This window comes from Lissotriton helveticus, chromosome 3_1 (assembly GCF_964261635.1).
Source record: "Lissotriton helveticus chromosome 3_1, aLisHel1.1, whole genome shotgun sequence".
Taxonomy (NCBI): Eukaryota; Metazoa; Chordata; class Amphibia; order Caudata; family Salamandridae; genus Lissotriton; species Lissotriton helveticus.
The window spans coordinates 357,150,912-357,175,067 of record NC_136061.1 but is presented as its reverse complement, the minus strand read 5'-3'; the positions used below and the strand labels follow the sequence as shown (position 1 = coordinate 357,175,067).

The following is a 24,156-nucleotide window of genomic DNA, read 5'->3' as shown; positions in this document are numbered from 1 at the left end:
AGAGAACTAAAATCAGAACGCCTCCTGACAACTTGCAGGTACTGCTAAATGTATAAAGGTGTCAGCAAAATAAAATCAGTACAAATTCAGCCGGGTTCCCTTTGACGTCCAGATCCAGTCTAGACCTAGCTACCACTTTCAACCACAATCTTGTCATGTCAAATATTTAATAGCATTATCTGGCATCATTAATATAATGTAGATAATGTCAGTTAAATATCAACACATTATGTAGTCTTGCTATTGAATTATAAGCTGGTATTGTCGACAAGCGGATGGTAAGTTTTTCATCCTCCCTTCAATTGTGCCCATATCGGCTGCCACTTATTTGCTGTAAAAGAAATTCATCGTAGTCTGGCATCCTTTGTGCTTGGGAATGTGTTTTTAACAATAAACATTCCCCTCGTCTGCTGAAGGTATTCTCACTGCAGTCCTCAGGCACACACAAATAGGTATTTAGTGTGGTGGTGCTGAGAGGGGCAATGAGATGTTCTTCTGTGACCTTGGTTCCATCTACGACCAGGGGCGGTGTCGGCAGTGGTGTACGTGGGTGTAGTGAAGACAAAGTGCACGCAGTGGTGGACGGTTCAGAGGAGTTCAGCGATGTGGTTGTAGGTGATGTTTACGCTGGCGGAGAAGACGGGGGTCGAGCGGGTCTCCCGCTGTGTGGGTCGGATCAGTGACTAGCTGCTTGAGTCCATTGTTGGCGAGGTTCTCCAGAAGGGATGCGATGTTCTGGTCACTGAGGTTGTCCATGTGAAAGTTGATGTAATTAGTGGATGCGAGAGCCTGGGGTGCAAAGAAGTAGACGCCGCATCGGTGAAGGGTGGGCATGGGCCATGAGGCCTGAAGACGAAGTTGCAGCAATGGTGGTGTTGGGATTGATCTGGACTTGGAAGTAAAGGCGTTCCATGGTTGTCATTGGGTCGTCCAAGTGGGTGGTCAGGGAGATGTTGTTCTTGGGGACGATGGCGATTCCTCCTCCTAGTTGGTGGGTGCTGTCCTTGCAGGTGATTTTGGAGCTGTCGAGGATGGCGGTGACTACGTCTGGGCAAGAGCTGGGGTTAGTCCATGTTTCAGTAAGGCGTTTGTGGAGAGGTACGTGTTGAGGAGGATGCAGATGAGCCGGTAGGGTGCGCTGTTGGTCATATGGGCGTCAAGAGGAGCTGGAGTGTGGAGGTGGGCAAGGGTGTAGCTGCAGTGTCGGCAGGAGTAGAATCCTTGGGTGTCCTTAAGTGACACATGGTCATTGCGTCCTTTGCTGAGGGTGAAGAGGGTCCTGGCTTCGGATCGGTGGAAGGTACGAGAACCAGGGTCCATGTAGTGGCCGCTATTAAGTAGTGGCGGGGGGGAGGGAGGATGGACAGCTGGGAGGCGGGAAGCACTGGGAGAAAAGTGTCACTGGAGGTGGGCAGGGCCACAGGGGATTGCAGAGGCAAGAGTGGCAAAAGCAAAAGGAGAAAAGAAAAGTGCAAAAGGGACAGAAAAAGAATCAGACAAAAATAGTGGCACAGAAATATGCCACTGAAAACCTTGCACAGTGCAGACGCTGTTCTGGGCTCTCCCGTGCCTCCATCTCGAGAGCTATAATAAGGATTGATAGTCTCAGTATTTCTGGATACCCTGGTGGAAATTCTTAGCCATGCAGTGGTGGGACCAAAACATGCAACTTCCAAGGTCAAGTCCATCCTTGCTGCGCTACAGGAAATTCAAAGAAATGAAAGGCCACTTTTGCGAATTCAAGATCAGCATCGCAAATATGCACTGCAATTCATTTTGACCCCAAACATAATGTAAGCACGGTTTGAATTAAAAGTACAAACTTTAACAAACTGCATTCTTTTCATGCTATACAGAATGATGACTATGATAGTGGATAAATAGCTGTTTATACAATAAAGGTAAGGAATATGCTACTTACCAGTATGCATCTGTTCTTGGCATGTAGAGCTGCAGAGTTGTACACTGTGCATTAGATCACCACCTGGTGTTTGGCTTGGATGATTGCATGTTGTTGTCGTCTTGGAAGAAGTCTTTGTAGTCACGAGATAGGTGACTCCTCCCTTGGACAATACTGAGCATGGTCATCGACTCCATCCTCAGATTGTTTTTCGCCATGATGGGAAATGATGGAGTTGGTAGAAGTAAAGAGAAAGGATGTCCATGCGTGTGCATCCAAGTAAGATGAGTACTGGAACGGATACAAGTCCCGGGGAGGCAGGAGGGCGTGTACAACTCTGCAGCTCTACATGCCAAGAACAGATACATACTGGTAAGTAGCATATTCCGTTCGAGGCAAATGAGCTGCAGATTGTACACTTAGCAACGATTGTGCAGCAGTGTCTCCCCTAGCGGTGGTCGCTTGTATCCGTTGCAGCATACTGAAATAGTGTTTTAAGGACAGCTTGGCCTACTGCAGCTTGCTGCTTGGCTTGCACGTCAACACAATAGTGTTTAGTGAAGGTGTGTATGGTAGACCATGTTGCTGCCTTGCATATGTCCTCTAGTGGTATGTTTCCTAAGAAAGCCAAATCTTAAAACATACTATTGGGCAACAGTCTTGTTAAATAGCCAGGAACTCTTCCATCTCGATGGGACAGAGGTAGGGGAAGGTAATGAGACCCCATCAATTCACCGGATAATACTGGGGGATAACAGCACAGGCTATCTGTGGAGATATCTATTCGATAGCTATCACAAAAAAGTGAGATTAAAAACGCTTATTGGAGCGTTTAAGGTATGGAAATCGGTGAGGAAGATGGTAGGGTTAGGTCATTTATCATATTATACACCAACTTATAATAATCCTTCCCTACCGGAAATCTTTAGAGATAGCTGTATTAATAGGTGGAATGCGGCTGGGATCACTCATTTGGGATGTTTTTTCTCCTCAGAGGGGCTACACTCCTTTGGAACCATGAGAGATAAGTTTCATCTGGAATGGAAAGACTTCTTTAAGTATCTACAGATTAGAGATTTTTTGTCAAGGCATACCATGAGAGAGGATATCATGTTTAAAATAGACATAGCTGACATTTTAAGCCACTCAGAGAAAAAGTTTAAGATCGGGGAGGTATATTCTCTATTGACACATCTTACGGATGATATTAAAAAAATTATCCAGAAGTGGCAAAGTAAAATTTCGATCTCCTCTGAGGAATTTGACCACTCATTAGGGTTATCTCAAACGGTCCTCATGTCTACTAAACTTCAAACCCAATTTTATAAAACATGTTTTTTTATGTACTACACCCCGGACAAAATATCTAAATGGGGCAGTGGGGGAGGCACTTGTTGTTTTCGATGCAATCTACAAAACGCGGACTGTATACATATTTTTTCTTCCTGTCCCGTTTTAACTCCACTTAAAACAAATATTACACGTTTTCTGACTCTGATCCTTGGAATAACGATCAATCTACCAGATGAAACTATAGTTCTGGGTGTTACAAACCCTGCTAACCACAAAGTGGGTCGAGAACTGATTTTTATCTCGATGGCCGTAATGAGAATATGTATAGCCTCGGCTTGGTTAGATCCTATAGCCCCATCATATCAACAAAGGTTTGCAAGATTGTTAGCTATTTTTAATTTAGAGATGGCGATATACAAAAACAAAGGCAGGAAGAGTCAGATTAAGGGACAAAAAATCTGGTCTCCCTTAATAGAATGGTCTAAAATGCAATGTTATATACTGTAGTAACCAGTTTGTTTGGCTTAAACCGCAATTCAACTTTGCTATTTTACGAAATTGAATGTTAATGCATTAACATAACTCATAGATTTTCCTTTTCAGTATCGTTTTATATAGCTTTTAATGGCTTTCAAATGGCCAATTTTGTGTTTTTCTGATCTGCTCGACCGGGGAGGGAGGGATGGGCTCTGTATTATATGTTGTTTTGTCTTCTGTCGTAAAATCAAATAATTTTTTTTTTAAAAAAAGAGCCATGGAGGCTCCTAGTTTGCGAGTGGAGTGCGCTCTAGGAGGAACTGTTAGTGTACGTTTAGCTTTTTGATAGCATATTTGAATACACTTTACAATCAATTTGGCAATTCCTCCTTTAGAGATGGGATTGCCTTTGTGTGGGGAAGAGAAAGATACAAATAGTTGTTTTGTCTTTCTGAAGGATTTAGTCCTGTCTGTGTAGTATAAAAGAGCTCTTCTAACATTTAATGTGTGTAAAGCCCATTCCGCAACAGAGTCTGGTTTTTGAAAAAACACTGGTAACTCTACTGATTGGTTAAGGTGAAAGGGAGTAATCACTTTTGGCAGGAATTTAGGATTAGGTCTAAGAACCACTTTGTTAGGGTGTATCTGAAAAAATGGTTCTTCTATTGTGAATGCTTGTATTTCACTAACTCTTCTGAGAGAGGTGATGGCAACAAGGAAGGCAGTTTTCCATGTTAGGAATTGCAGTTCACACTTGTGTAAATGCTCAAAAGCGGGGGCCCATAAGCCTTGTAAGGACCACATTTAGGTTCCATACTGGTGCAGGTGGTAACCTAGGAGGGATTATTTGTTTTAATCCTTCCATAAATGTTTTTATTGCAGGTACTCTAAAGAGAGATAGATGCTATTTTGTAAATAGGCTGCAATTGCTGCTAGATGCCGTCGTATGGAAGAATAAGCCAAGTTGGACCTTTGTAGGAGTAGAAGGTAGCAAATAATATTTTGGATGGAAACATCCAATGGGTCAATGTCATTGTTGTTACAGTATATTGCAAATCTTTTCCACTTAGCAGCATAGCATGCTCTAGTGGTGGGTCTTCTAGCTTCTTTAATTATATTCATACAGTCTGGTGGTACGTTTAAGTAGCCAAACTCTAAGACCTCAGGAGCCAGATCGCCAAATTCAGTTGGCTTGGTTCTGGGTGCCTTATTTCTCCATGGTTCTGTGTTAACAGGGATGGCGTGAGCCGTAATTTCTGATGTGGAACCAGTGAGAGATCTAGTAGCGTGGTGAACCATGGCTGTCGTGCCCATGTGGGGGCCACTAGTATTAGTTTGAGAGACTGTTGTCTGAGCTTGCGTACTACTAGTGGAATGAGTGGGAAAGGCGGAAAAGCGTACGCAAATCTGCCTGACCAGTTCATCCATATTGCATTCCCCTCCGACCGTGGGTGTGGAAACCTGGCGGCGAAGGTTGGGCATTTTGCGTTTTCGTGGGTGGCAAACAGATCTATTTGTGGCTGCCCCCACGTTTGGAAAAATGGTTGGAGAACCTGTGGGTGCAACTCCCATTCGTGAATCTGTTGTGACTGACGACTCAACAGATCTGCTATCTGATTGTGAATTCCTGGGAGGTGTTCTACAAACAGGTGTATGTTTTGAGGGATGGCCCATCTCCAAATGTTCTGTGCAAACTGGGACAGTTGCAGAGAGTGTGTCCCCCCCTGTTTTTCTATATAATACATAGCTGTCATATTGTCCGTCCGGATTAGAACAGCTTTGTTTTGTACTTGAAAAGTTTTGAGTGCTAGGAAAATCGCTAGCAACTCCAGATTGATGTGGAACAGTTTTTGTTGACTGTTCCATTGGCCTTGAGTGGTATAGTGCAGGAGATGGGCTCCCCATCCTGTGAGGGATGCATCTGTTGTGAGCACTATTTGTGGAACAGGTTCTAGGAACGGCCGTCCCTTTGTCAAGTTTTTGGTGTTCCACCATTGCAGAGAGCGATATGTACGGCTGTCTACCAACACCAGGTCTGTGAGCTGACCTTGAGTCTGATTCCACTGTTATGCTAGACATTCTTGTAGTGGGCGCATTTGCAGTCTTGCGTGAGGAACTATGAAGATGCAAGACGCCATCATGCCTATTAGTTTCATGAACACTCTGGCTTGAAGAGAGTGCTGGCATTGAAAAAGGGAGACTAAGCTCTGAATGCTTTGAATCCTGGCTTGACTGGGATAGGCTAGAGCTGCCGATGTGTATGGTAGCTCCTAGATATTGGTGAACGTGCGAAGGCTCTAGGTGCGACTTGGTGTAGTTTATTGAAAACCCTAAGTTGTGTAATGTTTGTATTGTTTGTTTTGTGTGTTGTACACACTGCTTGAACGATTTTGCTTTTATGAGCCAGTCGTCGAGGTAAGGGAAGACATGTATCTGTTGTCTTCTGAGATGTGCTGCTGCTACTACTGCTAAGCACTTTGTAAACACTCGTGGTGCTGTTGTGACCCCGAATGGAAGGACTTTGAACTGATAGTGTTGTCCTTGTATGACAAATCTTAGATACTTCCTGTGCGCAGGATGTATAGGAACATGAAAATAGGCGTCCTTTAGGTCTAGTGTTGTAAGAAAGTCTCCCTGTTGTGGTAATGGGAGCACTTGTTGTAAAGTGATCATGTGAAAATGATCTGATTGAATGTAGTGGTTTAGGGGCCTGAGGTCGAGGATCGGTCTTAATGTCCCGTCCTTTTTGGGTATTAGGAAATACAGGGAGTAGACTCCTGTTCCTTGTTCCTGTAAGGGGACCTTTTGAATAGCATCTTTTTGTAGAAGTGCTAGAACTTCCTGTTGAAGCAGAGTTATGTGTTCTGTGGACATTGGACGCTGCCTGGGTGGTATGTTTTGGGGGGGTTGCTGTGAGTTCTAGGCAGTAACCATGTTGGATAATTTGTCTTACCCACTTGTCTGTTGTGATGGAATTCCAGACAGGTAGGAACTGTGATAATCTGCCCCCCACAGGAGTGGAATGCTGTAGAGGAAGCAGAGGGAAGTCACTGTTTGGGAGTGGAAGAGGAGCGGTTGTTATTACCTCTACCTCTTCCCTTATTGTTGTTGCCTCTGTACCCTCCTCTAAAGTAACCCTTATTAGAGGGGTTTTGTGTATGTGTTTTAAAAGATGATGTGTTATCTGTGCCGGTCTGCTTGGAGCCTCCTCTATAAGAGGAGCGACAAAAAGAACTTCTAGTCTGAGTGGATTGTAATGCACCCATAGACTTCGCAGTGTCCGTGTCCTTTTTCATCTTCTCTAGTGTATTATCTACCTCTGGCCCGAACAACTGGTTCTGATTGAAGGGCTGGTTGAGGATGGTAGTTTGTACCTCTGGTTTGAAACCGGAAATGCGTAACCATGCATGACGTCTGATGATAACACTAGTGTTAACTGCCCTGGATGCGGTGTCAGCTACATTTAGTGCGCATTTAATTGAGGCATTAGATATTAATTTGCCTTCTTGTAAGAGCTCTGCTGCCTGATCTTTGCATTGATCTGGTAGGTGTTCCATTAATTTTTCTAGTTGGTCATAGTGAGCCCTATTGTAGCGTGAGAGTAAGGCTTGTGTGTTTGCTATGCGCCATATGTTTGTTGCCTGTGCAGCAATCCGTTTCCCTGACGAATCAATGATTTTTGATTCTTTGTCAGGTGGGGGTGTGTCACCAGAAGTCTGGGAATTGGCTCTTTTACGTGCATTTGACACTACTAAAGAGTCCAATGGCAGATGTCCCTAATGTAGACTGGATCACCTGGTGCTGGTCTATACTTTTTCTCTAGTCTGGGATTTAGTACCCTACACCTTACTGGATCTTTAAAAATTTCTGGAGCATGTTTAATGACCCCTTTGATCATAGGTAGTATTTGAGTAGATCTTTGTGACTGCTCAAAAGTGTCTAATAAGAAATCCTCCTCAATGGCATCAGAGTGCATTGGAACTCCGTGGTAAAGTGCAGCTCTGTTTAATAGATGATTGAACCCAATACTATCCTCTGGAGGGGAAGGTTTTGTTGGGTAGTATTGAGGGTCAGGGATGTCTGGTGCATTATTTGGTTGGAAATTATATGCATCATCCTCTTTGGGATATTCTGGGTTGACATCCTCATATAAAGGGTATGTATGTGGCTCAGGTACATCACCCCCCCCCCACCTAAGTCATACTCTTCGTCAGTGTGGTGTGATGATGCAGGAGATTGAGCAGGAGAAGTTATAGGCTCAATATATGGAGTGATAGGAGAGGAAGAAGGTGAAGGAGAGGAAGGGTGCATTGGAGAAGTTGCACAATCCTTTTTGGCAGGAACCACAGTTGGAAGTGGTGTGTCTGCTGGTCTATTTTTGTGAGGAATTGCTTCCACATGTCCAGTTTTTGGATTGATATAGACCTTTTTCTGTTTTGGATCTGGTTTAAATAGATCTTCCTCTTGCCGATTTTTTAGGTGCCAATAGTGGTTGTTTAGTGTTTTTTGCCTTAGGAGGAGTGATTGAGTCCTGTGGCAATTTCTTCGGTGCCGAAGGTGTTTTAGGCTTGTCTGTATCAGGCCTCGTGGTCTTTGGTACCGCTATTGAGGATTTCGGTGTGGAGACAGGTTTTGTTGGGCCTGCAGCGCCGGAGTCTATCTTCCCGTCTTTGTTTTTGGAACCGGATGGTTTGGAGTCGAAGCTTTCGGGTCCGTTACTGTTTTTGGGTTCGGCACCGATGTCTGTTTAGGGTGCCGAAGAGTCTTTGGGTGCCGAAGGGCGTGTTAGCTTCGGTGCCGAAGAGTCCTTCGGAGTCGAAGGATGTTTCGGTGCCAATGGAGGAGGTGGAATTGGCACATGTGTTTTTTTCGGTGCCGAGGCACCGGACGGCGTAGTCTTTTTCCTCGGAGCCGAGCCCGAAGGCGGGGCATCGGGAGGGTAAATTTCGGTCTCGACTGGGCCCCATGGGCGGAGTGCTGACCGTTGCCTTTGGCTTGGGCAGTGTCTGTTGTGCAGGGGCAGAGGAACTCACGGGTTGTCGAGATGGAATCGAATCGTCAGAGTCCTCTGCTCCCGATATGATCTGGAGATCAGGCGAGTCTTCCTCGGCGACGAGTGGAGCCTCGTCCTCGGAGATATCTTCGAGTGGGTTCTCGTAGACTTCTTCTTCGACGATCTCCTCCTCAAAGAAGGCCTCCGGTGCTGGCGCTGATCTCCTCCTCTCGTGTCGACGGGCCCTCCGATCCCGAATGGTCTTTTTCGATCGGAAGGAGGCACAGGCTGTGCAGGTCGACTCGTCGTGTTCTGGCGAGAGACAGAGGTTGCAAACCTTTGATGGTCGCTATGAGGGAATTTTGCTCGACATACCGGGCATCTCTTGAATGGAGTTCTGTCCATGAGGCGTAGGCCGTACGGCGCAGATAGGCCCAACGGCTCGCGTCGACGCACCGGGATGTAGCTGTGATGTCGAAAGGTTTATTCGATGTCGAAAGTTGGTTATCTAAAGTATTCGCTTCCAAAATGTCGAAAAGTGTCTTTTCTAGCCAGAGCGGAAAACTTTCATCCAAACCCAGTGGCGGAAAAAAACTATCTGAGGATGGAGTAGATGACCATGCGCCGTATTGTACAAGAGAGGAGTCACCTATCTCGTGACTACAAAGACTTTTTCCAAGAAGACAACAACCTGCAATCATCCGAGCCCAACACCAGCTGGCGATCTATTGTACAATCTGCAGCTCATATGCCTCGAACATACAATTAAATCCTATGTTCTTTCAATGCTGGAAACCGTCCCTAGTGATGCCAACTGGGATGGTTGCACACTGTTTTTCAGGTCTAAAGCTGAGCAGGAGTGTATATGAACAAAAATCGGAACTCAATAGAGCCACGTTCTGGAAAGACCAATATGCGATAGTGGAATGCCAAGATGTAGGACTTACCTTTGGAAAGAGAGATGCCATCTCTGTAACCGCTGTGTGGATTTTTTCCGAGCATGGTACAAAACTGGGAAAGAGAAACGCATTTAAAACTTTTTATTACCACACTGGCTAGAGCACCTCGGTGTTTCATGGCAAGCATAATTTTTTTTAAATGTGTTTTTATTTAAAACAAAAGCAGGGCATATTACAATCAACTGGCATTTACATTGAGCATTATGGATTATAACAGACGTCAATGACACCACACACAGCGATAAAAACCGATGTATCATAATTATCCATGTTGGCATTTTTCGGGAACCCGCCACCCCTTCCCACCCCTCCCTCTGACTCATTATACCCGTCCTGCCCGGGTGGTTCACACAGATAGCCTCTAAATTTGTTCCAGGCACCCCATATTTTTTCCCATTTTCGGGGGCATCCACGATGTGTGTATACCACTCGTTCTGCCATCATAGCTGCATTCAAATCCATGCACCAGTCGAACAAGTTACTTACTTTCGGTAACGCTTTTTCTGGTAGATACAGTATCTGCCTGTGGATTCCTCACCTTGTGAATATCCCCTGCGCAGCAGCCAATCGGAAACTTTTGTAGCTCTCCACGCCGGCGAGGTCATGGACGACGTCACAGAGGGTACGACTCCGCTCGCGACCCCGCTGACGTCACTGGATCCATAATAGGGCCTCGTCAGCATGATGACGTCAGTTCCGCCCTTTTTTCCGTGCCCCCGAGGCCCACGGACGGACCGACAAACAGTAATAGTACACATAGTACACAGTATTCAAATCAACACACACAGTGTGAAACCAATGCAATATGCATGAATATATAAATACATCCATTAAAAAATATTTTAAATATACACTTAGCAGGTATAGAAGAGTGGACAACGGGGAGGCGGGTGGGTCAGTAGGAATCCACAGGCAGATACTGTATCTACCAGAAAAAGCGTTACCGAAAGTAAGTAACTTGTTCTTCTGATAGATACATCTGCCAGTGGATTCCTCACCTTGTGAATAGAGTCCCACAGCAGTTCCCACTCCCGGAGGAGGGTGTCCACTCAGCTATACCAAGAAATCCTGGAGGACAGAGCGCGCAAAATGGCCGTCCCTCCTCACCTCAGTATCCAAGCAGTAATGCTTCGCAAAAGTGTGGAGGGAGGCCCAAGTTGCGGCTCTACAAATATTCTCTACAGGCACACCTCTAGCCAAAGCAGATGTTGAAGACTTTGCTCTAGTACAATGAGCCCTTATACCCTCTGGAGGTTCCTTACCAGCCAGGGCGTAGCAGATCTTTATACACAGGATAATCCATCTCGATAGCGTGTGCTTGTGCACCGCTTTTCCTTTCTTACAGCCAGCAAATCCAACAAAAAGCTGGTCGTCCACACGATAGTCTTTAGGCCTATCGAGGTAGAAACTCACCGCCCTCTTAGGGTCTAGGCGGTGAAGCCGCTCCTCCTCCTTGGAAGGGTGAGGGAGAGGATAAAAGATAGGGAGGGTAATGGACTGCCCCAGATGGAAGGGAGTTACCACCTTAGGCATAAAAGCAGCCCTGGTCCTAAGTACCATTCTCTCAGCATGAATGGTCAGGAATGGGGTTTTCGTACTAAGAGCCTGAAGCTCACTTACCCTCCTTGCCGAGGTAATTGCTACAAGAAAAACAGTCTTAAAAGACAGAAGTCTCATTGTGTAAAGGTTCAAAGGGTGAACCCATCAAATAGGTTAAGACAAAATTCAAGTCCCATTGAGGCACAATAAATGGAGTTGGAGGGAATTTGTTGGCAAGACCTTTTATAAAGCGTAATACAATAGGTGACTTAAATAAAGACGGCTGGTCCGGCAAACTAAGGAAAGCCGACAAGGCCGATAAATAACCCTTTACAGTCGCCACAGCAAAACCCTGCTGGGCCAAAGAAAGAGCAAACTGAGGTATGTTAGACAAACAAGCTCTTAAGGGGTCAATAGATTTCTCTCCACACCAGGAAACAAATTTGGACCACCTATAGGAATAGATTGTCTTGGTGGAAAGACGCCTGGCCGAAAGAATTACATCCACCACATCAGGCGGTGGAGAAAAAGAATTCAGGTTGCCCCGTTCAATCTTCAGGCATGAAGGTGTAAGGTCTGGAGGTGGGGGTGTAGAACCTACCCCCTCCATCTGAGATAGGAGACCTGCCCTGAGAGGGAGATGGAGCGGCGGGCACGAGGAGAGGTGGAGAAGATCCTTGTACCACACCCTTCTTGGCCAATCCGGGGCGATCAAGATAACTTGGGCCCGGTCTTGGCGAATCTTCCTCAGAACCAGAGGAATCAAGAGTATGGGAGGAAACGCGTAAAGGAGCCGTGAGTCCCAACTTAACTGAAACGCGTCCCCCAAAGTTCCCTGCAACGGATACTGGAGACTGCAGAATGACGGGCAGTGAGCGTTCTCGTGAGTGGCAAAGAGGTCCACCTGAGGAGATCCCCACGTCCGGAAGACGTGACGAACCACCTCTGGGTGAAGCCTCCACTCGTGGTCGGCTGAGAACTGCCGACTGAGACTGTCTGCACGAACGTTCAGAACTCCAGCCAGATGATTTGCCATCAGACAAATCTGGTGGTCCTGAACCCAGGACCAGAGACGCAGAGCTTCTCTGCAGAGAAGATGCGACCCCACTCCTCCCTGCTTGTTAACATACCACATCGCGGTCGTGTTGTCCGTCAGGACCTGAACCGACTGACCGCGAAGGGAAGGGAGGAAGGCCTCGAGTGCTAAACGAATCGCCCTCACTTCCAGAAGGTTGATGTGAAGCAACCTTTCCTTTGGAGACCAAAGACCCTTGATCTCCAGATCCCCCAGATGAGCACCCCACCCTAGAGTGGAGGCATCCGTTATCACTGTGGCAACCGATGGAGGCAGATGAAAGGGCTTTCCTTGAGTCAGATTGCCCTCCACGCTCCACCAAGACAGATCCGCTGCAGTTTCTCTGGAGATCCTCACAGACTCCCTGAGATCTTCGTTGTGCTGATACCACTGCCTGCGGAGGCACCACTGGAGCGCCCTCATGTGCCAGCGTGCATGGTTGACCAACAGAATGCAGGAAGCAAACAGACCGGGCAGGAGAAGGACCTTCAGGACTGGAAATACCGCTCCATTGTGAAACATAGGAATCATTACCTGAATGTCGAGAATCCTTTGAGGTGGAGGGAATGCTCGACAAACAGTAGTGTCCAGTACTGCCCATAGAAACAGGTTGCGCTGTGAGGGCACCAGGTGAGACTTGGGTACATTTATCGAAAAACCCAACCTGTAAAACAACTGAGTTGTCTCTTGCAGATGATGGAGCACCTTCTCTGGAGACTCTGCTTTGATCAGCCAGTCGTCCAGATAGGGGAATACAGGGATCTCCGCCCTTCTGAGATGGGCTGCCACTACTGCCATCACCTTGGTAAAAACTCGAGGTGCAGTAGTAATTCTAAACGGAAGGACCGCAGACTGATATTGTTGCAACCCCACCGTGAAATGGAGATACTTCCTGTGGGACTCCAGGATCGGGATATGAAAATACGCGTCCTGCAAGTCGAGAGACACCATCCAGTCTTCTTCTAGCAGCGCCTGAAGAACCTGCGCAAGGGTAAGCATCTTGAACTTCTCTTGTTTCAGATAAAGATTCAAGATCCTGAGATCCAGGATTGGACGAAGCCTGCCATCCTTCTTGGGAATTAGGAAATACCGGGTGTAGCATCCCTGACCCCTTTCCTGCTCTGGAACCACCTCTATCGCGCCTTTCTTTAACAAAGTCAGAACCTCCTCTTGAAGGAGACAGATATGTTCCTCTGAGCAAGCACCTTGACAAGGAGGGTAATTTGGAGGGAATTCCCTGAAGGGAAGAGCATACCCATTTGCCACAAGATTGAGAACCCATTGGTCTGTAGTGACTGATTCCCAATCCTGCAGAAAATGGGTAAGCCGACCCCCCACAGGACCAACATGACTGGGAATGGGGAATCTAGGGCTGCTTTGCTGCGGCGATAGGAGGAGAGGTAGAGGAAGAGGAGGAGGAGGGTTGACGACCTCGTGGATGACCTCTGTTTCTTCCTCTATAAGATTTCTACAGCGTATTTTGTTGCTGCTGCTGCTGCTGTTGCTGCCGACGAGGCCGCCCTTGCGAACGAAAGGATGACTTCCCGAATCCTCTGTATTTACGAAAGGAACCTCTGGAATGGGTCTGCAAGCCAAGTGATCTTGCCGTGGCCTTACAATCTTTGAATCTTTCAAGTGTGGCATCAGCCTTCTTACCAAACAGACCCGTACCATCAAAAGGTAAGTCCAACAATGTTGCCTGCACATCTTGAGAAAAGTCTGAAGATTTCAACCAAGCTCCCCTTCTCGTAGCCACTGCAGAGCCCATAATTCTAGCCACTGAGTCAGCCGTATCCAGGCCACTTTGAATGACCTGGCGCGCAGCAGCCTGGGTATCATCCAAAACCTCCTGAAAGTTCTTTCTGTCTTCATCAGACAGTTTTGGCAGCAACTGTTTAGAGGAATCCATCAAGGCATGGATATACCTTCCCATCAAGCAAGTTGCATTTGTTGATTTCAGTGCCATGCTCGCTGATGAGAACACCTTCTTAGCAGACTGGTCAATCCGTTTTGACTCCTTGTCAGCAGGAACTGTGGAAAAGCTCCTGAAAACCTCTTCGAGCAAACGGCCTGAACTACAAGGCTCTCAGGTGAAGGGTGAGCTGACAAAAATTCTGGATTCTCCGGTGCCACCGTATATCTCCGTGCCACAGTCCTGGAGACTGCAGGTGCAGACAAAGGTTTCTTCCAATCCTCCAACACCGGTGCCAGAATTGCCTCATTAAACGGTAACAAAGGCTCAGTCACAGTGGATGGAGAATGCAACACTTCAGTCAATAGATTGGACTTAAATTTGGTGGAAGGAAGATTAATGTCCAATAATTCAGCAGCTTTTCCCACAACTGTGTGATATGGGGCTACCTCCTTCGAAGGAGCATCTGAACCAGGAGAAAAATCCCACTCAGGAGAAACATCAAGACCACTTGCATCTTTTAATTCTGCAAAATAGTCCTCAGAATCAGGAAGTTCACCTTCCTCCATGTCCTTCTAATAGCGTGCCTCTTCCACAACTCTTTGGGCCTCCCTCCTGGAGCGGATCCTCGGGACTGGAGTCGATGGATCCACAACCGACTCCATCGGATTCGGGACCGGCATCGAACGCGGATCCGACGGCACCGCTAGCGCCGAACGAGGTCGAACAGGCGGCGCCAGAGATTCTCGATACGGCGCCGGAGATTCTCGATATGGCGCCGGAGCCCTCGGTGCCGGAAAATTCCAGGACGGCGTCGCTGGAAGAAAGGGCATATATGGAGCCTGGGCATATGCCTGAGGGACACCCAAATTGAAGGCAAAAGGACCCATGGGGCCCGCAGGCGCACCAGAGGGGTACATAGCCCTTGCGAAGACACCATACATAGCGTTAAGATAGTGTGATGGGTCTTGGCCTGGAGCTGGGAAACAGGGATAATTTCCCGGCGCCGGCACTGAAGCCGGTGTACCTGGAGTCGGGACCCTCGGCGCCGACAAAGGAACCTCTTCAGGCTGCTCCTGATCTTCTTGCTCTGGCTCGGCTTCACCCGGATCCGAAGAATGGACCGAATCCGAAGGAGCCAGCGTCGGTGATCGAGAGACTTCGACTTCAGGAGACACTTCCTTCTCTGGCGAGGCCGGATTCGAATCAGAAGGATCGACCTCACTACTGTGACGTCGAGGAGAAGATGACTTCGGCGCCAGTTCCTTATCAGAGTGACGCCTCAAAGAGTGCTTCTTTCTCTTATGTCTCTTCGACTTCGAATGTCCCGACGCCGACTTCAAACCCGACCTGGATTCGGAACGAGATCTCGACCTCGATCTTCTCTTACTCGCCTTCTTATTCTTCTTCATCTTGGCAATAAATAACTTCGCTTCCCTTTCGTTTAATGCCTTAGAGGTCATCTTCCTGCAACACACACATCCATCGACGTCGTGATCGGTAGACAAGCACCATACACAATCCTCGTGCGGATCAGTGATGGACATCTGCTTCCCGCACTCCCTGCAGGGCTTGAAACCAGATTTTCTCCCAGACATCTTCGAAAGGAAACGAGAAGAACAGACAAGAACAACTATAATAACAATGTTAACTACGGAGAGTCTCAAGAAACCGTTGGCGTCGACAGCGCGGAAAAAAGGGAACTGACGTCATCACGCCGACGAGGCCCTATTATGGATCCAGTGACGTCAGAAGGGTTGCGAGCGAAGTCATACCCTCTGTGACGTCGTCCATGACCTCGCCGGCGTGGAGAGCTACAAAAGTTTCCGATTGGAAGCTGCGCAGGGGATATTCACAAGGTGAGGAATCCACTGGCAGATGTATCTATCAGAATCTAAGCGTACCTCCCCGGACCTCCAGTTTCTGGCAATATTATGTTTGGCAAACATTGCACCCAGCGTAACCCAGTTATGAGCAGAGTGAGAAAGATCATTCGGCTCCCATAAGTTCAGTATACAACACTTCGGTTCCGGGACTACCGACACCACCACCTGTGACAATGTTCGCATAACTTTGGCCCAGTACGCTGCAATCTGGGGGCATTGCCATATAGTGTGAAAAAAGGTTTCCACCTCCCCGCAATCTCTCAGGCAACAAGCATTTGCAATGCAATAGGTCTCGCATTAGGAAAGTTTGAGCTATTGGTCTTGTAAATTACAATTTTTTTATTCATGTGTTGGTTTTGAAAATAGCTAAATTAATAGCTTTGTCATTTACAATGCCAATAGTTATAACTTTTGCAAATGTGACACCTATAGCATTTGTAATGCAACATGTTTTGTATATACGTGACTTAGATGTATTGATATTACAAATAACAATGGCTTTTAATTTTTTAAAATAATTAATACTTAAATAAAAGTGATTGTAATTTATAATGGCAATAGCTTAAACTTTTGTAAATAACTTTTGTGAAGATTATGTTCAGTGTATTTTATTGTGACGAAAATCCAAGAACAGAAGTGAAATATTAACATCTTTTTGTGACATTTGTAATCAAGCTTGAAACATTGAGAGAACATATTTGAACCAGTTGTTGTTGCTGTGATGGCGCGAAGTGATGTTGTGGTGGCGACGAGTGATGCTGTGGCGTTCAGTAATGCTGTGGTAGCGCATAGTGATGTCGTGGTGCCCATTAGTGAGTGATGCTGTGGGGGCCACGAGTGATGCTGTGGGGGCCCCGAGTGATGCTGTGGGGGCCCCGAGTGATGCTGTGGGGGCCCCGAGTGATGCTGTGGGGGCCCCGAGTGATGCTGTGGGGGCCCCGAGTGATGCTGTGGGGGCCCCGAGTGATGCTGTGGGGGCCCCGAGTGATGCTGTGGGGGCCCCGAGTGATGCTGTGGGGGCCCCGAGTGATGGTGTGGGGGCCCCGAGTGATGGTGTGGGGGCCCCGAGTGATGGTGTGGGGGCCCCGAGTGATGGTGTGGGGGCCCCGAGTGATGGTGTGGGGGCCCCGAGTGATGGTGTGGGGGCCCCGAGTGATGGTGTGGGGGCCCCGAGTGATGGTGTGGGGCCCCGAGTGATGGTGTGGGGCCCCGAGTGGGGGCCCGAGTGATGGTGTGGGGGCCCCGAGTGATGCTGTGGTGGCGAAGAATGATGCTGTGTTAGCGCATAGTGATGCTGTAGCGTTCCAGAGTGATGCTGTAGCGTTCCAGAGTGATGCTGTAGCGTTCCAGAGTGATGCTGTAGCGTTCCAGAGTGATGCTGTAGCGTTCCAGAGTGATGCTGTAGCGTTCCAGAGTGATGCTGTAGCGTTCCAGAGTGATGCTGCGGCGTTCCAGAGTGATGCTGCGGCGGTGCTGAGTGATGCCGCGGCGGTGCTGAGTGATGCCGCGGCGGTGCTGAGTGATGCCGCGGCGGTGCTGAGTGATGCCGCGGCGGTGCTGAGTGATGCCGCGGCGGTGCTGAGTGATGCCGCGGCGGTGCTGAGTGATGCCGCGGCGGTGCTGAGTGATGCCGCGGTGGTGCTGAGTGATGCCGCGGTGGTGCTGAGTGATGCCGCGGTGGTGCTGAGTGATGCCGCGGTGGTGCTGAGTGATGCCGCGGAGGTGCTGAGTGATGCCGCGGAGGTGCTGAGTGATGCCGCGGAGGTGCTGAGTGATGCCGCGGTGGTGCTGAGTGATGCCGCGGTGGTGCTGAGTGATGCCGCGGTGGTGCTGAGTGATGCCGCGGTGGTGCTGAGTGATGCCGCGGTGGTGCTGAGTGATGCCGCGGTGGTGCTGAGTGATGCCGCGGTGGTGCTGAGTGATGCCGCGGAGGTGCTGAGTGATGCCGCGGAGGTGCTGAGTGATGCCGCGGAGGTGCTGAGTGATGCCGCGGAGGTGCTGAGTGATGCCGCGGTGGTGCTGAGTGATGCCGCGGTGGTGCTGAGTGATGCCGCGGTGGTGCTGAGTGATGCCGCGGTGGTGCTGAGTGATGCCGCGGTGGTGCTGAGTGATGCCGCGGTGGTGCTGAGTGATGCCGCGGTGGTGCTGAGTGATGCCGCGGTGGTGCTGAGTGATGCCGCGGTGGTGCTGAGTGATGCCGCGGTGGTGCTGAGTGATGCCGCGGTGGTGCTGAGTGATGCCGCGGTGGTGCTGAGTGATGCCGCGGTGGTGCTGAGTGATGCCGCGGTGGTGCTGAGTGATGCCGCGGTGGTGCTGAGTGATGCCGCGGTGGTGCTGAGTGATGCCGCGGTGGTGCTGAGTGATGCCGCGGTGGTGCTGAGTGATGCCGCGGTGGTGCTGAGTGATGCCGCGGTGGTGCTGAGTGATGCCGCGGTGGTGCTGAGTGATGCCGCGGTGGTGCTGAGTGATGCCGCGGTGGTGCTGAGTGATGCCGCGGTGGTGCTGAGTGATGCCGCGGTGGTGCTGAGTGATGCCGCGGTGGTGCTGAGTGATGCCGCGGTGGTGCTGAGTGATGCCGCGGTGGTGCTGAGTGATGCCGCGGTGGTGCTGAGTGATGCCGCGGTGGTGCTGAGTGATGCCGCGGTGGTGCTGAGTGATGCCGCGGTGGTGCTGAGTGATGCCGCGGTGGTGCTGAGTGATGCCGCGTTGGTGCTGAGTGATGCCGCGTTGGTGCTGAGTGATGCCGCGTTGGTGCTGAGTGATGCCGCGTTGGTGCTGAGTGATGCCGCGTTGGTGCTGAGTGATGCCGCGTTGGTGCTGAGTGATGCCGCGTTGGTGCTGAGTGATGCCGTGTTGGTGCTGAGTGATGCCGTGTTGGTGCCGAGTGATGCCGTGTTGGTGCCGAGTGATGCCGTGTTGGTGCAGAGTGATGCCATGTTGGTGCCGAGTGATGATGTGGTGGCGCCGAGTGATGATGTGGTGGCGCCGAGTGATGATGTGGTGGCGCTGAGTGATGATGTGGTGGCGCTGAGTGGTGCTGAGTGGTGCTGAGTGGTGCTGAGTGGTGCTGTGGTGGTGCTGAGTGGTGCTGAGTGGTGCTGTGGTGGTGCTGAGTGGTGCTGTGGTGGTGCTGAGTGGTGCTGTGGTGGTGCTGTGGTGGTGCTGTGGTGGTGCTGAGTGGTGCTGTGGTGGTGCTGAGTGATGCTGGGGTAGCGCTGAGTGATGCTGAGTGATGCCGTGGTGGTGCTGAGTGATGCCGTGGTGATGCTGAGTGATGCCGTGGTGATGCTGAGTGATGCCGTGGTGATGCTGAGTGATGCTGTGGTTGTGCTGTGGTAGTGCTGAGTGATGCTGGGTGGCGCTGAGTGATACTGTGGTGGCACTGAGTGATAATGTGATGGCGCTGGGTGATAATGTGGTGGTGCTGAGTGGTGCTGAGTTGTGCTGTGGTGGTGTTGAGTGGTGCTGTGGTGGTGCTGAGTGATGCTGGGGTGGTGCTGAGTGATGCTGTGGTGGCGCTGAGTGATAATGTGGTGGCGCTGAGTGATAATGTGGTGGCGCTGAGTGATAATGTGGTGGCGCTGAGTGATAATGTGGTGGCGCTGAGTGATAATGTGGTGGCGCTGAGTGATAATGTGGTGGCGCTGAGTGATAATGTGGTGGTGCCGAGTGATGCCGTGTTGGTGCCGAGTGATGCCGTGTTGGTGCCGAGTGATGCCGTGTTGGTGCCGAGTGATGCCGTGTTGGTGCCGAGTGATGCCGTGTTGGTGCCGAGTGATGCCGTGTTGGTGCCGAGTGATGCCGTGTTGGTGCCGAGTGATGCCGTGTTGGTGCCGAGTGATGCCGTGTTGGTGCCGAGTGATGCCGTGTTGGTGCCGAGTGATGCCGTGGTGGTGCCGAGTGATGCCGTGGTGGTGCCGAGTGATGATGTGGTGGCGCCGAGTGATGATGTGGTGGCGCTGAGTGATGATGTGGTGGCGCTGAGTGGTGCTGAGTGGTGCTGTGGTGGTGCTGAGTGGTGGTGCTGAGTGGTGCTGAGTGGTGCTGTGGTGGTGCTGAGTGGTGCTGAGTGGTGCTGTGGTGGTGCTGAGTGGTGCTGAGTGGTGCTGAGTGGTGCTGTGGTGGTGCTGAGTGGTGCTGAGTGGTGCTGTGGTGGTGCTGAGTGGTGCTGAGTGGTGCTGTGGTGGTGCTGAGTGGTGCTGAGTGGTGCTGTGGGGGTGCTGAGTGGTGCTGTGGTGGTGCTGAGTGGTGCTGTGGTGGTGCTGAGTGATAATGTGGTGGTGCTGAGTGATGCTGGGGGTAGCACTGAGTGATGTGGTGATGCTGAGTGGTGCTGTGGTGGTGCTGAGTGATGCTGGGGTAGCGCTGAGTGATGCTGAGTGATGCCGTGGTGGTGCTGAGTGATGCCGTGGTGAAGCTGAGTGATGCCGTGGTGATGCTGAGTGATGCCGTGGTGGTGCTGAGTGATGCTGTGGTTGTGCTGTGGTAGTGCTGAGTGATGCTGGGTGGCGCTGAGTGATACTGTGGTGGCACTGAGTGATAATGTGATGGCGCTGGGTGATAATGTGGTGGTGCTGAGTGGTGCTGAGTTGTGCTGTGGTGGTGTTGAGTGGTGCTGTGGTGGTGCTGAGTGATGCTGGGGTGGTGCTGAGTGATGCTGGGGTGGCGCTGAGTGATAATGTGGTGGCGCTGAGTGATAATGTGGTGGCGCTGAGTGATAATGTGGTGGCGCTGAGTGATAATGTGGTGGCGCTGAGTGATAATGTGGTGGCGCTGAGTGATAATGTGGTGGCGCTGAGTGATAATGTGGTGGCGCTGAGTGGTGCTGTGGTGGTGCTGAGTGGTGCTGTGGTGGTGCTGAGTGATGCCGTGTTGGTGCTGAGTGATGCCGTGTTGGTGCTGAGTGATGCCGTGTTGGTGCCGAGTGATGCCGTGTTGGTGCCGAGTGATGCCGTGTTGGTGCCGAGTGATGCCGTGTTGGTGCCGAGTGATGCCGTGTTGGTGCCGAGTGATGCCGTGTTGGTGCCGAGTGATGCCGTGTTGGTGCCGAGTGATGCCGTGTTGGTGCCGAGTGATGATGTGGTGGCGCCGAGTGATGATGTGGTGGCGCTGAGTGATGATGTGGTGGCGCTGAGTGGTGCTGAGTGGTGCTGTGGTGGTGCTGAGTGGTGCTGTGGTGGTGCTGAGTGGTGCTGAGTGGTGCTGTGGTGGTGCTGAGGTGGTGCTGTGGTGGTGCTGAGTGATAATGTGGTGGTGCTGAGTGATGCTGGAGGTAGCACTGAGTGATGTGGTGATGCTGAGTGGTGCTGTGGTGGTGCTGAGTGATGCTGGGGTAGCGCTGAGTGATGCTGAGTGATGCCGTGGTGGTGCTGAGTGATGCCGTGGTGATGCTGAGTGATGCCGTGGTGATGCTGAGTGATGCCGTGGTGATGCTGAGTGATGCCGTGGTGGTGCTGAGTGATGCTGTGGTAGTGCTGAGTGATGCTGGGTGGCGCTGAGTGATACTGTGGTGGCACTGAGTGATAATGTGATGGCGCTGGGTGATAATGTGGTGGTGCTGAGTGGTGCTGAGTTGTGCTGTGGTGGTGTTGAGTGGTGCTGTGGTGGTGCTGAGTGATGCTGGGGTGGTGCTGAGTGATGCTGTGGTGGCGCTGAGTGATAATGTGGTGGCGCTGAGTGATAATGTGGTGGCGCTGAGTGATAATGTGGTGGCGCTGAGTGATAATGTGGTGGCGCTGAGTGATAATGTGGTGGCGCTGAGTGATGCTGTGGTGGTGCTGAGTGGTGCTGTGGTGGTGCTGAGTGGTGCTGTGGTGGTGCTTAAGAAGGAAGGGGTATGCAGTAAGCTTGAGTATGGCGATCGGAGCAGGCAGAGCGAGGGCTAGGAGGGTGCAATGAGGGTTGGACAGGGACAGAAAGGACTAAAGCGGGTGCAGTTAGATCTGAGGCGTGCCAGTGCAGAGATCTGTCTAGAGGTCGCAGTGAAGGATTCAGTGAGTTCTGGAGGTGAGTGTGTTGCAGCGAGAGGCTTACTGAGTGCTGGAGAGAGAGCGTTGTTGCAGTGAGCACTGTAGTGACAGCTGGTAGTGGTAGGTGTCACAGTGAGGGTTTTATGAGTGGTGGAGTGGGAGCGTGTTGCAGGAAGGGTTGTAGTGAGTTGCGGAGTGGGAGTCATGCAGTGAGTGGTTTAGTAAGTGCAGGAGGCTGAGAGTGTTGCAGCGAGGGGTTAGAGAGTGCTGGAGCGGCAGGGTGTTGCAGTGATGGTTTTAGTGAGCACTGGTGTGGGAGTCTGGTGCAGTGAGGGTTGTAATGAGTGAAATTGTGTTTTAATGAGGGTTCTAGTGTATGCTGGGTTCTAGTGTATGCTGGAGTGGGAGGATGTTGCAATGAGGGTTGTAGTGAGGACTTGAGTGGGAGTGTGCTGCAGTGAGGGGGTTAGCGAGTGGTAGGTTTTTATTTCAAAACTATTAGATAGGACATGTACTCACTGTCTATGTGCAAGAAGGATGCCAAAGGCCCGGAGATACTCCTTTGGGAGGTGATCCTAGCGTGTTATAAACCCGCAAATAAATAAATAGGGCGTTGCAGTGAGGGCTCTAGTGAATGCTGGAGTGGGAGGACGCTGCAGTGAGGGCTGTGAGGACTTGAGTGGGAGTGTGCTGCAGTGAGGGAATTAGTGAGTGGTGGAGTGGTACGGCGTTGCAGTGAGGCTTCTAGTGAATGCTGGAGTGGGAGGATGTTGCAGTGAGGGCTGTGGTGAGGACTTGAGTGGGAGTGTGCTGTAGTGAGGGAGTTAGTGAGTGGTAGAGTGGTAGGGCGTTGCAGTGAGGCGGTAGAGAGTACTGGCGAGTTAGTGAGTCATAGTGAGGGCGTTACTGTGGCCTGACTTGACCACGATCGGTTGCACTCAAGCCTTGTTGCATTCAGTAATGTTCACTGCATAACCAGGTAAAACTTTGGGGCGAAATTGGTTTGTTGCTGTTTTTCTATAAAGCACCTTTCACCTCCCAAAATGCCAATACAAATATTGCAGTCTGTAAATAGATCTGGAGGCGTCTTCCGATAGCACTCAATCTCCACAGATTTAATTAACAAAGCTAGTGACAATGGGACGTAGGCTCTCGTCCAAGCATAGCTGCAATGACAAAGGGGGGGAGCTAATCGGATGGAGACTAACTTGACAAAGCAACAGAGAAGGAAGGAGGGGAAGGCGAGAAGGGGGGAAGCTAATAGGATGGAGACTAACGTGAAAAGCAACGGAGTAGGAAGGAGGGGGAGGCAGGAGGGGGGAAGCTAATAGGATGGAGACTAACATGAAAAGCAACGGAGAAGGAAGGAGGGGGAGGCGAGAAGGGAGGAATGCTAATCGGATGGAGACTAACCTGACAAAGCAACGGAGTAGGAAGGAGGGGGAGGGGAGGGGGAGGCGAGAAGGGGGGAAGATAATAGGATGGGGACTAACGTGAAAAGCAATGGAGAAGGAAGGAGGGGGAGGTGGGAGGGGGGAAGCTAATAGGATGGAGACTAACGTGAAAAGCAACGGAGTAGGAAGGAGGGGGAGGCGAGAAGGGGGGAAGCTAATCGGATGGAGACTAACCTGACAAAGCAACAGAGAAGGAAGGAGGGGGAGGCGAGAAGGGGGGGGAAGCTAATTGGATGGAGACTAACGTGAACAGCAACGGAGTTGGAAGGAGGGGGAGGTGGGAGGGGGGAAACTAATAGGATGGAGACTAACGTGAAAAGCAACGGAGAAGGAAGGAGGGGGAGGCGGGAGGGGGGAAGCTAATCGGATGGAGAATAACGGGAAAAGCAATGGAGAAGGAAGGAGGGGGAGGTGGGAAGCTAATCGGATGGAGACTAACGTGAAAAACAAGAAAGTGGAGTGGGAGGATGTTGCAGTGAGGGCTGTGGTGAGGACGTGAGTGGGAGTGTGCTGTAGTGAGGGAGTTAGTGAGTGGTGGAGTGGTAGGGCGTTGCAGTGACGCGGTAGAGAGTACTGGCGAGTTAGTGAGTCATAGTGAGGGCGTGACTGTGGCCTGACTTGACCACGATCGGTTGCACTCGAGCCTTGTTGCATTCAGTAATGTTCACTGCATAACCAGGTAAAACTTTGGGGCAAAAT

The 24,156-nt window shown here is 50.3% G+C and overlaps 1 protein-coding gene across 10 annotated transcripts in view; it reads right to left on the bottom strand.

The window, feature by feature from the left end:
• GIT1 (GIT ArfGAP 1) overlaps positions 1-24,156 on the bottom strand; it is a 534,945-nt gene that overhangs the window by 25,603 nt on the left and 485,186 nt on the right. For all 10 annotated transcript variants that reach the window (XM_078680041.1, XM_078680045.1, XM_078680044.1 and 7 more), the window contains one exon: positions 9,611-9,674. In XM_078680041.1, coding sequence (XP_078536167.1) covers positions 9,611-9,674 — 64 coding nt within the window. The remainder of the gene's footprint in view (positions 1-9,610; positions 9,675-24,156) is intronic.